General features: G+C 36.2%; 1 protein-coding gene across 3 annotated transcripts in view; it reads right to left on the bottom strand.

The window, feature by feature from the left end:
• Positions 1–17,283, bottom strand: part of SEC23A (SEC23 homolog A, COPII component) — a 63,104-nt gene that overhangs the window by 27,489 nt on the left and 18,332 nt on the right. For all 3 annotated transcript variants that reach the window (XM_007465796.1, XM_007465798.1, XM_007465797.1), the window contains 4 exons: positions 16,160–16,283; positions 11,283–11,363; positions 10,173–10,262; positions 8,395–8,501 (listed from right to left, as the gene is read on the bottom strand). In XM_007465796.1, the coding sequence (XP_007465858.1) occupies positions 8,395–8,501; positions 10,173–10,262; positions 11,283–11,363; positions 16,160–16,283 (402 nt within the window). The remainder of the gene's footprint in view (positions 1–8,394; positions 8,502–10,172; positions 10,263–11,282; positions 11,364–16,159; positions 16,284–17,283) is intronic.

The raw sequence follows: 17,283 nt of genomic DNA, 5'->3' as shown, positions 1-17,283 counted from the left end.
TACATGACTCTTTTTGAATTAAAGTTTTCTCAGGGTATATGCCCAGTAGTGGGATTGCTGGGTCATATGGTAGTTCTATTTGTAGCTTTTTAAGAAACCACCATACTGTTCTCCACAGTGGCTGTAACAATTCACATTCCCACCAGCAGTGCAAGAGTGTTCCCTTTTCTCCACACCCTCTCCAGCATTTATTGTTTCTAGATTTTCTTATGCTGGCCATTCTGACTGGTGTGAGATGATATCTCATTGTAGTTTTGATTTGCATTTCTCTAATGATTAATGATGTTGAGCATTCTTTCACGTGTTTGTTGGCAATCTGTATATATTCTTTGGGGAAATATCTATTTAGATCTTCTGCCCATTTTTGGATTGGGTTGTTTGTTTTTTTGTTATTGAGCTGCATAAGCTGCTTGTAAATTTTGGAGATTAATCCTTTGTCAGTTGATTCATTTGCAAATATTTTCTCCCATTCTAAGGGTTGTCTTTTGGTCTTGTTTATGGTTTCCTTTGGTGTACAAAAGCTTTTAAGCTTCATTAGGTCCCATTTGTTTATTTTTGTTTTTATTTCCATTTCTCTACGAGATGGGTCAAAAACGATCTTGCTGTGATTTATGTCATAGAGTGTTCTGCCTATGTTTTCCTCTAAGACTTTGATAGTTTCTGGCCTTACATTTAGGTCTTTAATCCATTTTGAGCTAATTTTTGTGTATGGTGTTAGGGAGTGTTCTAATCTCATACTTTTACATATCCCTGTCCAGTTTTCCCAGCACTACTTATTGAAGAGGCTGTCATTTCTCCACTGTACATTCCTGCCTCCTTTATCAAAGATAAGGTGACCATATGTGTGTGGGTTTATCTCTGGGCTTTCTATCCTGTTCCATTGATCTATGTTTCTGTTTTTGTGCCAGTACCATATTGTCTTGATTATTGTAGCTTTGTAGTATAGTCTGAACTCAGGGAGCCTGATTCCTCCAGCTCCGTTTTTCGTTCTCAAGATTTCTTTGGCTATTCGGGGTCTTTTGCGTTTCCATACAAATTGTGAAATTCTTTTTTTCTAGTTCTGTGAAAAATGCCAGTGGTAGTTTGATATGGATTGCACTGAATCTGTAGATTGCTTTGGGTAGTAGAGTCATTTTCACAGTGTTGATTCTTCCAATCCAAGAACATGGTATATCTCTCCATCTATTTGTATCATCTTTAATTTCTTTCATCAGTGTCTTATAGTTTTCTGCATACAGGTCTTTTGTCTCCTTAGGTAGGTTTATTCCTAGATATTTTGTTTTTTTTGTTGCAACAGTAAATGGGAGTGTTTTCTTGATTTCACTTTCAGATTTTTCATCATTAGTGTATAGGAATGCTAGAGATTCCTGTGCACTAATTTTGTATCCTGCTACTTTACCAAATTCATTGATTAGCTCTAGTAGTTTTCTGGTAGCATCTTTAGGATTCTATCTATAGTATCAAGTCATCTGCAATCAGTGATAGCCTTACTTCTTCTTTTCCAATTTGGATTCCTTTTATTTCCTTTTCTTCTCTGATTGCTGTGGCTAAAACTTCCAAAAGTATGTTGAATAAGAGTGGTGAGAGTGGGTAACCTTGTCTTGTTCCTGATCTTAGTGGAAATGCTTTCAGTTCTTCACCATTGAGGATGGTGCTGGCTGTGGGTTTGTCATATATGGCCTGTATTATGTTGACGAAAGTTCCCTCTATGCCTACTTTCTGGAGGGTATTTACCATAAATGGGTGTTGAATTTTGTTGAAGGCTTTCTCTGCATCTATTGAGATGATCATATGGTTTTTGTCCTTCAATTTGTTAATATGGTGTATCACGTTGATTGATTTGCATATATTGAAGAATACTTCCATTCCTGGAATAAACCCCACTCGATCATGGTGTATGATACTTTTAATGTGTTGTTGGATTCTGTTTGCTAGTATTTTGTTGAGGATTTTTGCATCTATGTTCATCAGTGATACTGGCCTATAGTTTTCTTTCTTTGTGACATCGTTGTCTGGTTTTGGTATCAGGGTGACGGTGGCCTCGTAGAATGAGTTTGGGAGTGTTCCTCCCTCTGCTATATTTTGGAAGAGTTTGAGAAGGATAGGTGTTAGCTCTTCTCTAAATATTTGATAGAATTCGCCTGTGAAGCCATCTGGTCCTGGGCTTTTGTTTGTTGGAAGATTTTAATCACAGTTTCAATTTCAGTGCTTGTGATTGGTCTGTTCATATTTTCTATTTCTTCCTGATTCAGTCTTTGCAGCTTGTGCATTTCTAAGAATTTGTCCATTTCTTCCAGGTTGTCCATTTTATTGGCATAGAGTTGCTTATAGTAATCTCTCATGATCTTTTGTATTTCTGCAGTGTCAGTTGTTACTTCTCCTTTTTCATTCCTAATTCTATTGATTTGAGCCTTCTCCCTTTTTTTCTTGATGAGTCTGGCTAATGGTTTATCAATTTTGTTTATCTTCTCACAGAACCAGCTTTTAGTTTTACTGATCTTTGCTATCGTTTCTTTCATTTCTTTTTCATTTATTTCTGATCTGATTTCTATGATTTCTTTCCTACTGCTATCTTTGGGGTTTTTTTGTTCTTCTTTCTCTAATTGCTTTAGGTGCAAGGTTAGGTTGCTTATTCGAGATGTTTCCTATTTCTTAACATAGGATTGTATTGCTATAAAGTTCCCTCTTAGAACTGTTTTTGCTGCATCCCATAGGTTTGGGTCGTCATGTCTCCATTGTCATTTGTTTGTAGGTATTTTTTGATTTCCTCTTTGATGTCTTCAGTAATCACTTCGTTATTAAGTAGTGTATTGTTCAGCCTCCATGTGTTTGTATTTTTTACAGATCTTTTCCTGTAATTAATATCTAGTCTCATAGCGTTGTGGTCGGAAAAGATACTTGACCAATCTCAATTTTCTTAGATTTATCAAGGCTTGATTTGTGACCCAAGATATGATGTATCCTGGAGAATGTTCCATGAGCACTGGAGAAAAATGTGTATTCTGTTGTTTTTGGATGGAATGTCCTATAAATACCAATTAAGTCCATCTTGTTTAATATATCATTTAAAGCTTGTGTTTACTTATTTATTTTCATTTTGGATGATCTGTCCATTGGTGAAAGTGGTGTGTTAAAGTCCCCTACTATGAATGTGTTACTGTTGATTTTCCCTTTTATGGCTGGTAGTATTTGCCTCATGTATTGAGGTGCTCCTATGTTGGGTGCATAAATATTTACAATTGTTATATCTTCTTCTTGGATTGACCCTTGATCATTATGTAGTGTCCTTCTTTGTCTCTTCTAATAGTCTTTATTTTAAAGTCTATTTTGTCTCATATGAGAATTGCTACTCTGGTTTTCTTTTGGTTTCCATTTGCATGGAATATCTTTTTCCATCCCCTCACTTTCAGTCTGTATGTGTCTCTAGGTCTGAAGTGGGTCTCTTGTAGAGAGCATATATATGGGTCTTGCTTTTGTATCCATTCAGCCAATCTGTGTCTTTTGTGGGAGCATTTAGTCCATTTACATTTAAGGTAATTATCGATATGTATGTTCCTATTCCCATTTTCTTAATTGTTTTGGGTTTGTTATTGTAGGTCTTTTCCTTCTCTTGTGTTTCTTGCCTCGAGAAGTTCCTTTAGCAGCTGTTGTAGAGCTGGTTTGGTGTTGCTGAACTCTCTCAGCTTTTGCTTGTCTGTCAAGGTTTTAATTTCTCCATCAAATCTGAATGAGATCCTTGCTGGGTAGAGTAATCTTGGTTGCAGGTTTTTCTCCTTCATCACTTTAAATATGTCCTGCCACTCCCTTCTGGCTTGCAGAGTTTCTGCTGAAAGATCAGCTGTTAACCTTATGGGGATTCCCTTGTGTGTTATTTGTTGTTTTTCCCTTGCTGCTTTTAATATGTTTTCTTTGTATTTAATTTTTGACAGTTTGATTAATATGTGTCTTGGCATGTTTCTCCTTGGATTTATCCTGTATGGGACTCTCTGTGCTTCCTGGACTTAACTAGTTCGTTTCCCATATTAGGGAAGTTTTCAACTATAATCTCTTCAAATATTTTCTCAGTCCCTTTTTCTATTCTTCTTCTGGAACCCCTATAATTTGAATGTGGGTGCGTTTAATGTTGTCCCAGATGTCTCTGAGACTGTCCTCAGTTCTTTTCATTCTTTTTTTATTCTGCTCTGCAGTAGTTATTTCCACTATTTTATCTTCCAGGTCACTTATCTGTTCTTCTGCCTCAGTTATTCTGCTATTGATCCCTTCTAGAGTCTTTTTAATTTCATTTATTGTATTGTTCATCATTGCTTGTTTCATCTTTAGTTCTTCTAGGTCCTTGTTAAATGTTTCTTGCATTTTCTCTATTCTATTTCCAAGATTTTGGATCATCTTTACTATCATTACTTTGAATTCTTTTTCAGGTAGACTGCCTATTTCCTCTTCATTTGTTAGGTCTGGTGGGTTTTATCTTGCTCCTTCATCTGCTGTGTGTTTTTCTGTATTCTCATTTTGCTTATCTTACTGTGTTTGGGGTCTCCTTTTTGCAGGCTGCAGGTTCGTACTTCCCATTGTTTTTGGTGTCTGTCCCCAGTGGCTAAAGTTGTTTCAGTGGGTTGTGTAGGCTTCCTGGTGGAGGGGACTAGTGCCTGTGTTCTGGTGGATGAGGCTGGATCTTGTCTTTCTGGTGGGCAGGCCCACGTCTGGTGGTGTGTTTTGGGGTGTCTGTGACTTATTGTGATTTTAGGCAGCCTCTCTGCTAATGGGTAGGGCTGTGTTCCTGTCTTGCTAGTTGTTTGGCATAGGGTGTCCAGCACTGTAGCTTGCTTGTCATTGAGTGAAGCTGGGTGTTGTTGTTGAGATGGAGATCTCTGGGAGATTTTTGCCGTTTGATATTACGTGGAGCTGGGCGGTCTCTTGTGGACCAGTGTCCTGAAGTTGGCTCTCCCACCTCAGAGGCACAGCACTGACTCCTGGCTGCAGCACCAAGAGCCTTTCATCTTTTGGGAGGTCTGAGGTCTTCTTCCAGCGTTCAGTAGGTGTTCTGTAGGAGTTGTTCCACGTGTAGATGTATTTCTGAAGTATCTGTGGGGAGGAAGGTGATCTCCGCGTCTTACTTTTCTGCCCATAATTAAAATTATTATGTATTCTTTCCTCTCCACATTAACACACTAAAACCAATCAAAAATTAATAAGTAAAAATTTTAGTCTAAGGGATAAATTTGAAATTACATACAAAATAATAGTAATTTATTAAATTCACATGTTCTATAAATGTAATCCAAACTGATCCTGGGTAGACCCAGCAATAACTTTTGTTTGTTTAACATTTCACAGAGTTTTATAATACTTCAGCTGATCTTAGTTCTAAAGTACCTCACTTTAAGCAGTTCTGGCAATAGTTACAGACTTTGTGAAAAGCTGAACCCCTTTTACATGACTCAAAGATGTAAGACGTGATCCCAAGAAAATCCCGGCAGCAACGTTCAAAATTCTTCTCCTTTCTACCTCTATTTTTAATTTTTTTCAAATAGACAAAAAATTTTAAAATATGTTCCAGATGACTTATACCCAGGAATTATCTCAGTCTAACGAAATACCAAGAGGCAGAAAAGAATGAGAATAAATAAAGGAATAAGAGCTGGTAATTATTTTTTAAGAAGATACACCATGCAAAGCACAATATATATATATATTTTTTGGCTGCACTGGGTATGCATTGCGGCACGCAGGCTTCTCTAGTTGTGGCACACCGTCTCCAGAACACATAGGCTCTGTAGTTTGCACATGCAGGCTCTCTAGTTGAGGCATGTGAGCTCAGTAGTCACAGTGCATGAGCTTAGTTGTCCCACAGCATGTGGGATCTTGGTTCCCCGACCAGGGGTTGAACTTGCATCCCCTTTATTGGAAGGTGGATTCTTAACCACTGGAACACCATGGAAGTCCCAAAAGCTGGTAATTTCAAAAGTTATTTTTAGTGCAATTTGAACACTTAGTGATTATACTAATAGTTTAGTTTAGTTATTTTTTTATGTTTTAAAAATTTTTTTGGCTGCATCGGGTCTTAGGTGCGGCACGTGGGATCTTCGTTGAGGCATGCAGCATATTCCATTGCCGCACACAGGCTGTTCGTTGCGGTGCACGGGCTTCTCTCTAGTTGTGCCGTGCAGGTTTTCTCTCTCTAGTTGTGGCGCGCAGGCTTCATAGCGCGTGGGCTCTGTAGTTTGCAGCACACGGGCTCTCAAGTTGAGGCGCATGAGCTCAGTAGTTGTAGCATGTGAGCTTAGTTGCCCAGAGGCATGTGGGACCAGGGATCGAACCTGCATCCCCTGCATTGGAAGGCAGATTCTTTATCACTGGACCACCAGGGAAGTCCCTATTTTTTAATTTTTTAATTTAAAAATATCATAGAGCTAAAAACAAAGCTGGGTTTTGTTTGTTTGTTTTGGTCACTCCACACGTCTTGTGGGATCTTAGTTCCCCAACCAGGGATTGAACCCGGGCCCATGGCAGAGAAAGTGCCAAGGCCTAACCACTGGACCACCAGGGAATTCCCCAAAACAAAATTGTTTTAAATTGGTATTTTCCCAACTTGTATGACCATGGTATTCACTTGCTTCAAACTGAAACATAAAGGTGACATTTTTCTTCTGAAAATATCAATATAATGGTTCAGTAGTGAAAATAAATTAGCAAGCAAGCACATAAAAATTTACTACTTAAAAGTTCTTTAGCCATACATTTAAAATTTTGCTCTTAAAGTTTAAAGGGTTTGTTCACATTGTAAAATCTGTCTTTTGTATTTTCAGTACCTCTTCACTGTGATTCTTACAACTAGTTTCAAACCAAACTTTCCAGATCAAAGTTATTTTCTCTATAAATATAGGATAACTTTTGACTGTATCTCAGGAACTTGAGTCCTTTATTTTCATATGGCTTATTCACTTAACAAATGCACTCGCCTAGGCCCCTAAAGTCATATTTCTAATTAATAAAGAAAAAAATAAGCCTTGATTATTGAAAATGGTCAGGATAAGTTAATTTGAAAGAGTGGGTGCTTTGGTGAGACACAATGATATAAAGGGCACCATAACACACATAGTATCTCTCTACAAATAGCCTCATAAATTCTGTGTAAAAAACTGAAAATATATAAACCTATGAAAAATTTCTCATGACAAAAGTTCCCTTTCTCTTGAATGATTAACCTAACTCTTTTTAGAACTTTTCATTTTAAGAATATTTCAAACATAAAGCTATAAGTAGAATAATCTCCTATATATCCATCACCTAGATTTATTAATTGTTAGCACTGTAACATTCTGCTTTATCAATCTCTTTTCCTTCATACACACACACTTTTTCTTTTGTCAAACTTTTTGAGAGTAAGTTACAGATACATCACCCTTTCCCCTAAATTCTTCAGTGTGTATCCTAAGAACAAAACAATTCTCTTATATAGCCCCAATTAATTACTAAATTAATGAAATTAAACATTGATAAAATACTATTATCCTATATGTAGACCATATTCAAATTTCCCCAGTTGTCTCAACAAGGTCCTCTATAGCAAAAATTTTCCTGACAGGATTTTATCCAGGATCATATATTGGCTTTAGATGTAATTCTCTTTAGTCTCCTTTAATCTGAACTGGTTACTAATACTTTCTATGCCTTCTAAGACATTTTTGAAGAGTCTAAGCCAGTGGCTTTATAAAATATCCCTCAAATTGGTATGTCCAGTTGTTTCCTTAAGTAAATATTTTGAATTCCAAGTTAAGTTATACGTGCATATGGGGTTGCGGGTGTATGTTGAGGGGCCATAAATAAATTGACATGTTCGCCAAGAATCAATACTTCCAAGTTCATGATGTGCAAAAGAACAGATCTAAAGGAAAGCTCAGGGGGCACTTTTTCTTCAAAGGAATAATGTATTCCCTTAACATTCATGTAGGATTTTAAGTCAAAGCAAAGTTACAGCAGGACAATAAATCTCTCTACATACTACCCTCTGCTAAGTAACAGACCATCCAACACAACACTGTTTCATTAGGCCATGTCCGTCACTCACCAGAATAGTCTCATGGTTTTCAGAAATGAAGCTAGAGTTTAAATACAGTTCAATAAAATGAGACTTATGATGCCTTCAGTGTCCATTTTCTAGGCTATGCCTAAATCAGGTTAAGTTTATACTGACCAACACTTTTCCTACCCAGACAATCAAATCCAAAACAAACAGAAAAAGACCAAAAGCCTGTTCAATTCTAGACTCACCTCATCTAAGAATCCTTTCCAGACTAACTTCATTCCAAAATGTCACTCAAAATAGGGAGCCAGTTTGGGAGCATGACCCAGAATAGTTTTGATATGTAAATCAAATCTCTAACGAATACAACTTACTTCCTAGCAATGGTGGTCACTCGGATACGTCTCTGCCCGCTTGAATGCTGATACTGAGTCACAAACTGTATTGCACCACGTCCTCCTTGAGGAATTGGAGCATTATGCTGTATAAATATAAAAGAGTAGAATCTAAGCAAGATCTATGACATTGTTGTCATATAGTTATGGACTGCATATCCTAGCACTAACAAAATTCATTCTAAAATCTATCAGAAGGATGCTTATTTCCAGTGCATACAAAACAGTGGTGATTTGCCATGTGAAAAAGAAACGGATTTGGGAGAGGAGAAAAATTATGGAGTGAGTCAAGCTAGGAAATCAATTTCAAGTAATACATAATTCAAAGAAACATGAAAAAATAAAATGAAGGGAGAAGTGTAAAGAAATTAACAGATAAGAAAAGGCATAAGTGAAGTAATTTTGCCTAATAGTAACTGGATAAAAAGACATTGAGCTAACATAAAAAATAATGAAATAATGTCTTCTGCAGCAACATGGATGGACCTAGAGATAATCACACTAAGTGAAGTAAGCCAGACAGAGAAAGACATATATCATATGATATGGTTTATATGTGGAATCTAAAAAAACAATGATACAAATGAACTTATATACAAAACAGAAATAGACCCACAGACATAGAAAACAAACTTATGGTTACCAGAGGGGAAAGGGCGGGGGATAAATTAGGACTTTGGGATTAACATATACACACTACTATATATAAAACAGATAACCAACAAGGATCTATTGTATTGCACAGGGAACTATACTCAATATTTTATAATAACCTATAAGGGAAAAGAATCTGAAAAAAGAATAGAAAAATATACATGTATAACTGAATCACTTTGCTGTACACCTGAAACTAACACAACATTGTAAATAAACAATTCAATTAAAAAAAAGAAAAACAAATTGAGCTAAGTTCTCCTCCCCTAGGTACATAAGATGAAGATAATCACATGAGCTTTGAGGAAGCTTTGAGGAAGATAATCACATGATGAACAGATGACTAACAGAAAACCATTAATGAGAAGAGACCAATAGTAATATATGATAATGATCCTCAGAAAGAAATAGTGGGGTGGTCAACAGGGAAACTTTCTTCATGCCCTTTGACAACATTCTTGCTTTGTTGTTGTTGTAACTGTTTGTCAATAAGAGCCACTATCTTTTTCACAAATTTTAATTGTAAAAAAAATTCCTGCACCTGTCTTAGGAAGGCTGACTACTAATACTGTGTGGTTCATTTTATGCCTAATAACTATTGGTATATAAGTCAATAATTTATCCATTATATCATTCTTTAATATGATAACTTTTTCCTGCAGCAGCAGAAAAAAATCTTTCCAAATATTGGCATCTTTACCTTCCAATCTTTTTCTATAAGTTTTGATATATTAAACTTTCTCGTAGGAGGACTCAAATATTATATACCTTGAGACACCTAGGAGGAACTAGATACCTAATTACAAAAATGCATAACTAGAACAGAATTTAAAATTTTATTTATGTTTCAATTTTTTATTAAAAACAAAAGAAAACTTAGACTAAAAGTTGGGTTGCCCAAGGTTGGGCATTTGCAGGTTTCCCTGACATCTCTATTATAGTATGTCCTCTCACCAAGGAGTGTAGCCTTAAGAAATGGAAAATGACAAACAAAAACTCCAAAACAGAATAAGCTTTGGGTCATAAGCTCTGGAAATATTCATGGCCTAAATTAAGTATTTTTTCAAATATACATTTCAATATTCAAATATAAAAAGTCATACCTGATTGACAACTTCAAAATATATGGCTAAGGTTGTAGTGGGACTGAGTCCACATATCTTCCATTGACAAGTGCCACCTGTTCCTATCTCCTGTAAAAATAAAACATAGTATGTTTGAAAACCAGAGAATATAGTTTATTACTATATATATATTAAGATGAAAAAGTAGAAAAAAATACCAGTAAGAAAAAATCGATTTCAGGTTTCTAACTAATTCAATAAATGTTAGAGGTTTAAGATTTTTTAAGATCATATAAATATACCATGAAATAAACTTAAGCAATTTTTACACAAATAAAATTATAATTAATTCAAATTCTTGCTAAGTAAATTACAAAAGTATTGATACAAGTTCTTCATATTGTAGACTTTAAAAATATACACCATGTAATGAAGTAATTACAACTAACATTATCCTTCTATCCAACTATTTAATCTGTGTAAAGTGATAGTGATTTAACATATAACATACACATATATGAATATAGGTTCTCTGGATCAGAACTGTGTAATTTAAGCAGTCTAATTCCCAAGAAAACTTCTTAGATATAAATTTTTCCATGCAAACTGCTTAAAATTAATTTTTAAACTCTGTCATTGTAAAGATGATTGCACACTTTGTTATTTGTCCCATCATCCTCTCCACAGCTACATGATTCTACCATTTCAAAGTGCCTTATATGTCCACTAGATGTGATAAAAGAAAAGAAAGAAATTGAAACTTAAAAGCTTAAATCTGCTGGCTACTTTGACGGAAATTCTACTAACGAAAAAAATTTCAGAATTAATTTTGACTTTCAGGAGTCTCCAAATTTCCAAGTCATAGTTGTTGTTGTTTTTTCAGGCATGCTGGGCAAGGAATAACTTAGGCATAAAAAATAGAAGACTGGTGACAGTACAAAAGTTTTAATTTAGAGGTGGATGGGAAAAGGGGTATGTGGAAAGAACAACAACAAATAGAGGTATACCAATGGAAGCTGAGCCACATTCTACTGAAAAACAGCCCACACAATAATTTTGAAAGGAATGCTATAGACTGCCACCCCAAGTCTCTCTTGGATCTGCCCTGAGAATTAACTGTATTTTCTTTTTAGAATAAAGATGACTTACATTTTCAGACACACAGGGTCCTTTAGAATTGAGAGACACACAGGGTCCAATAGCTCCTGAAATCTTTATTTCCCTTGAGGTCTGCAAAATAAGAATATACTGTCAGCCCTCCATATCAGTGGGTTCCACAGCTGCAGGTTCGACTAACCTCGGATTGAAAATACCTGAAAAAAAGTTTTTCAGAAAGTTCCAAAAAGCAAAACTAGAATTTGCTGTGCACAGGCAACTATTTACTTAGCATTTACATTTTATTAGGTATTATAAGTAATCTAGAGATGATTTAAAGTATGTGGGAGGATGTGTGTAGGTTACATAAGAATATTACACCATTTTATAGAGGACTTGAGCATCTGCAGTGGTGGTGTGGGGGAGGTGTCCTGGAACCAGTCCCCTACAGATACCAGGAATGACTCTAGTACACTTTGGTGTACCACCTTCTATTTTAACTCCCATTGAAAATCTGTCACCAAGACTGGTTTCTTTGCAATCTCCACTAATCCCCAAATTTAAGCTAATGTTATCGTCTATCTAAAAATTTGGAAGCCCAACTCAAGTTCTCTTACATGAGATTCTTTTTCCTGACAAATCCTGAATACCACTATCAAGACAAATTTTACCCCAAACACTGTTCTTCATTAACCTATAAGGGCTTCTTCTGCCTACACATGCATCTCCAAACTACAACCAAACCACACAATTAAAACTATTTCACTTACATTCCAATACAGACCATCCACTCTCACTGGGCAGTCTTCCCAAACATACCATGCTGATTCTCACCTCTGTGCCTCTCTTCACACTGGGCTCCCAACTAAAATCATCCTCAACGAAGTTAAACTCTGCCATGTTTCAAAAACCACTCTAAGTCACTGTAAAACCATCTAGGATAAATTGTATCCTGCATACATTCATTTTTCTTCCCTAAACCTTTACAGCTCTTTTATAATCTACTATTGTTTCATTCAATCACATGTGTTAATCTTGTCTTTCTATCAAGAATAAATTCTTTATAAGAATACCTGTGCCTTAGATATTCCCTGAGATCTCTACAATTTCCTAGCTTAATGCTGGACATATAGCAAGCATTTGATGAAATAAGATTAACAAGAAATATTTAATAATTCAAAATCAATGTGCTTGTAAGACACTTAAAAATAACACTAAGCCTTTGGGTTTCTTGAATCCCAAATTTGAAATGAATGATAGAGTTGAATAATATCAACAACTTACCAAAAACAATTACTGATTATCCAAATAGAACAGAAAATGTTTCTCTTAAGTTAGATAGCAACTCCTGCAATTAAAGAATCTAGCACTAACATAAGCAAATTTAGCACTAAAAAAAACATACAGGCAAACCTTGGAGATATTGGTTCCAAACCACCACAATAAAGCAAATATTGAGAATAAAGAGAATCAAACCAATTTTTTATTTCCCACAAAGTTATGATATATAACTTTATGTTACATAAAGTTATATTTACACTACACTGTAGTCTATTAAGTGTGCAATAGCATTATGTCTTAAAAAACAATATATATAGCTTAATTTTAAAATGCTTTATTGCTAAGAAATGCTAACTATCATCTGAGCCTTCCAGTGAGTCATAATCTTTTTGCTGGTGGAGTGTCTCGCCTCGATGTTGATGGCTGCTGACTGATCAGGGTGATGGTGGCTGCTGAAGGTTGGGGTGACTGTGGCGATTTCTTTTTTCTGTTTCTTTTTTTTGAAGTATAGTTGATTTACAATGTTGTGTTAATTTCTTCTGTACAGCAAAGTGATTCAGTTACACAAATATACATTCTTTTTTATATATTCTTTTCCATTATGGTTTATCATAGGATATTGAATACAGCTCTCTGTGCTATACAGTAGGACCTTGTTGTTTACCCATTCCATATATAATAGCTTACATCTGCTAACCCCAACTTCCCACTCCATTCCTCCCCCAGCCCCCTGCCCCTTGGCAACCACAAGTCTGTTCTCTATGTCAGTGAGTCTGTTTCTGTTTTGTAGATAGGCTCCTTTGTGTCATATTTTAGATTCCACATATAAGTGATATCATATGGTATTTGCCTTCCTCTTTCTTACTTACTTCACTTAGTATGATAATCTCTAGTTGCATTCATGTTGCTGCAAAGGGCATTCTTTCTTTCTTTCTTATGGTTGAGTAGTATTCCATTGTGTATATGTACCACATCTTCTTTATCCATTCATCTGTCGATGGACATTTGGGTTGTTTCCATGTCTTGGCTATCATGAATAGTGCTGCTATGAACATAGGGGTGCATGTATCTTTTTGAATTAGAGTTTTGTCTGGATATATGTGGCAACTTCTTAAAATAAGACAACAATGAAGTTTGCTGCATCAAATGACTCTTCCTTTCACAGTTTCTCTGTAGCATGCAATACTGTTTGATAGCATTTTACCCACAGTTGAACTTCTTTCAAAATTGGAGTCAGGGGGCTTCCCTGGTGGCGCAGTGGTTGAGAGTCCGCCTGCCGATGCAGGGGACACGGGTTCGTGCCCCAGTCCGGGAAGATCCCGCGTGCCGCGGAGCGGCTGGGCCCATGAGCCATGGCCGCTGAGCCTGCGCATCCGGAGCCTGTGCTCCGCAACGGGAGAGGCCACAGCAGTGAGAGGCCCGCGTACCACCAAAGAAAAAAAAAAAAAAAAAATTGGAGTCAGTCCTCTCAAACCCTGTCACTGCTTTATCAACTAAGTTTATGTAATATTTTAAACCCTTTGTTGTCATTTCAACAATTTGTACAGCATCTTCATCAGTAGATTCCATTTCAAGAAACCACTTTCTTTGCTCATCCATAAGAAGCAACTCCTCTCCATTCAAGTTTTATCATGAGATTGCAGCAATTCAATCACATCTTCAGGCTCTACTTCCAATTCTAGTTCTCTAGCTGTTTCCACTACATCTGCAGTTCCTTCTTCCACTGAAGTCTTGAACCCCTCACATTCATCCATGAGGGTTGGAATCAACTTCTTTCAAGCTCTTGTTAAGACTGATATTTTGACCTCTTTCCACGAATCACAAATGTTCTTAATGGCATGTGAATGGTGAATTCTTTCCAGAAGGTTTTCAATCTACTTTGCCAAGATTCATCAGAAGAATCACTGTCTATGGTAGCTATAGCCTTATGAAATGTATTTCTTAAAAAATAAGACTTGAAAGTTGAAATTACTCCTTGATCCATGAACTGCATAATGGATGTTGTGTTAGCAGGCATGGAAACAACTTGAATCTCATTGTCCATCTCCAACAGAGCTCTTAGGTGACCAGGTGCATTGTCAATGAGCATTAATATTTAGAAAAGAATCTTTTTTTTCTGAGTGGTAGGTCTCAACAGTGGGTTTAAAATATTCATTAAACCATGTGGTAAACAGATATGCTGTCATCCAGGCTATGTTGTTCCATTTATAGAGCATAGGCTGAGTAGATTCTTAAGGGCCCAAGGATCTCGAGAAATGGTAAATGAGTATTAGGTCAACTTAAACTCACCGACCGCATTAGTCCCTAACGAGAGAGTCAGCCTGTCCTTTGAAGCCCACCACTGACTTCTCTCTAGCTATGAAAGTTCTCAATGGCATCTTCTTCCAGTAGAAGGTTGTTTCATCTACATTGAAAATCTGTTGTTTTATGTAGCCACCACCTTTATTCATTATCTTAGCTAGATCTTCTGGATAACTTGCTGCAGCTTCTACATCAGCACTCGATGCTTCCCCTTGCACTTTTATGTTACAAAGCTGGCTTCTTTCCTTAAACCACATGAACCAACTCTGCTAGCTTCAAACTTTTCTTCTGCAGCTTCCTCACCTCTCTCAGCCTTCCTAGAATTGAAGGGAGGACAGGCCTTGCTCTGGATTAGGCTTTGGCTTAAGGGAACATTGTAGCAGGTTTGATCCTCTATCCAGACCACTAAAACTTTCTCCATATCAGCAGTCAGGCTGTTTTTCTTTCTTATCCTTTGTGTGTTCACTGGAGTAGCACTTTTAATTTCTTTTAAGATCTCCTCCTTTGCATTCACAACTTGACCAACTGTTTGGAACCAAGAGACTTAGCTTTGGCCTGTCTTGGTTTTTGACATGTCTTCCTCACAAAGCTTTTGATTTAAAGTGAGAGATGTGGGACTCTTCCTTTCACTTGAACACTTAGAGACCACTGTAGGGTTATTAATTGGCCTAATTTCAATATTGCTGTGTCTCAGGGAATAGAGAGGCCTGAGAAAAGGGAGAGAGATAAGGGAACGGCCAGCAGCTGGAGCAATCAGAACACACACATTTACTGATTAAGTTCACTGTCTTAAATGGGCACAGTTCATGGTGCCCCAAAACAATTACAATAGTAACATCAAAGATCACGGACCACAGATCACCATAACAAATATAATAATAATGAAAAAGTTTGAAATATTGTGAGAATTACCAAAATGTGACACAGAGACATGAAGTGAGCAAATGCTGTTGAAAAAATGGTGCCAGCAGACTTGCTCCACACAGGGTTGCCACAAACCTTCAATTTGTAAAAAAAATGCAGTATCTGCGAAGCACAATAAAATGAGGTATGCCTATACTTAAAAAGTTAAACCCTATATAAACAAAAAATAGAGTTAAAGGAAATTTTACTTATATAATTTCCTCTTGTTCTAACAATTATTTAGGGATGCTCAAGTAAAATTTCATTGTACATTTAACGATGAACATTTTTCTGGTGAACAAATCTCTAACTCCAGGTTTCAATACAAAATAACCACTATTTTTAAAGCATACCTTGAATTTGATTGATGATGTTTTAAAATTATGATCAAGTCTACAAATTTCTCTCTTGGTAACATACCATACATGTTAAGTTTTGGTTCTTACCTTTATTTCTAATGTACCACCAAAGCCCATTTTAAACTGTCCATGCATGTCTTTGGTAAAAACTCTTTGAAAAGTTTGCTTGAATAAGGAAGTGTTGAAAGAGTCACCCATTACCATGTATCCTCTGCATGGAAAGAGCAAAAAACAATGTGACACAAGAGTCCATGTGTAAAACCAGAAAAGTAAATTATTTTTCAACACTACCAACAAAATTTTAAAGATATTTCCCAAGATGTGTGATATTAACATTAATTTTAAAAACTCAATTATATGAAAATATCCCCAGGCCACAAATAATCTCAATTCTGAGGGTACCTGAGTGCCCCTAACACTTGTATCTGTCCTCGGTAATTTTTAAAAATTCTTTTTAAAATAGGTAATACATCTATACATTACAAAATTCAAAAAGTACAAAAGGGTACATAGTAATATATGTGTCTCTCCCATCCCAGTTACCCAGTTCTCCCTACTGGTGAAGACATCTGACAGTTCACAGCATTCATTCTCATTCTTAAAAATAAATATCTCCATGTGTATTGTGTGTATATGCATATATTGTCTCTGTGTGTCACACTGAACTTAACAGTGTTATACCCAGTGAATGAGAATACAGGCATATTTTGGGAGCATTTTCACTTTATGCACTTAAGTACTGTTAAATTTTTTTCAGTAACCATGTACCTTTATAAATTTTTTTAAGTTTTAAAAAACACTAACTGTCAAATAAAAACTATTCTGAGATGCCATTTCCATCCTAATAAATCAGCAAATCAGTCTGACAACATATTCTGTTGATGAGGCTGTGGAAAAACGGGCATGCTCATAATTGCTTATGGGAATGGAAAATGGTGCAAACCCAATGCAAGGGAACTTGACAGTATCTAACAAAATTACATATGTATTTTCTCTGTAATACAGCCACCCCACTATTAGGAATCTATCCCAAAGATAATCGGGCAAACAAAAACCAAAAAGCAAAATACAGGCACAAGTCTATTCACTGAAGTACTATTTATAATAATAAAAGATTGGAAACAATACAGATGACCATCTATTAGACTAGCTGAATAAAATTCGGTACAACCACACAATGGAGTAATATACAGTTGACCCTTGAAAACCAC

This window comes from Lipotes vexillifer, unplaced genomic scaffold (assembly GCF_000442215.2).
Source record: "Lipotes vexillifer unplaced genomic scaffold, Lipotes_vexillifer_v1.1 scaffold7, whole genome shotgun sequence".
NCBI classification, from domain to species: domain Eukaryota; kingdom Metazoa; phylum Chordata; class Mammalia; order Artiodactyla; family Lipotidae; genus Lipotes; species Lipotes vexillifer.
This window is presented reverse-complemented; position numbering and strand designations above follow the sequence as displayed.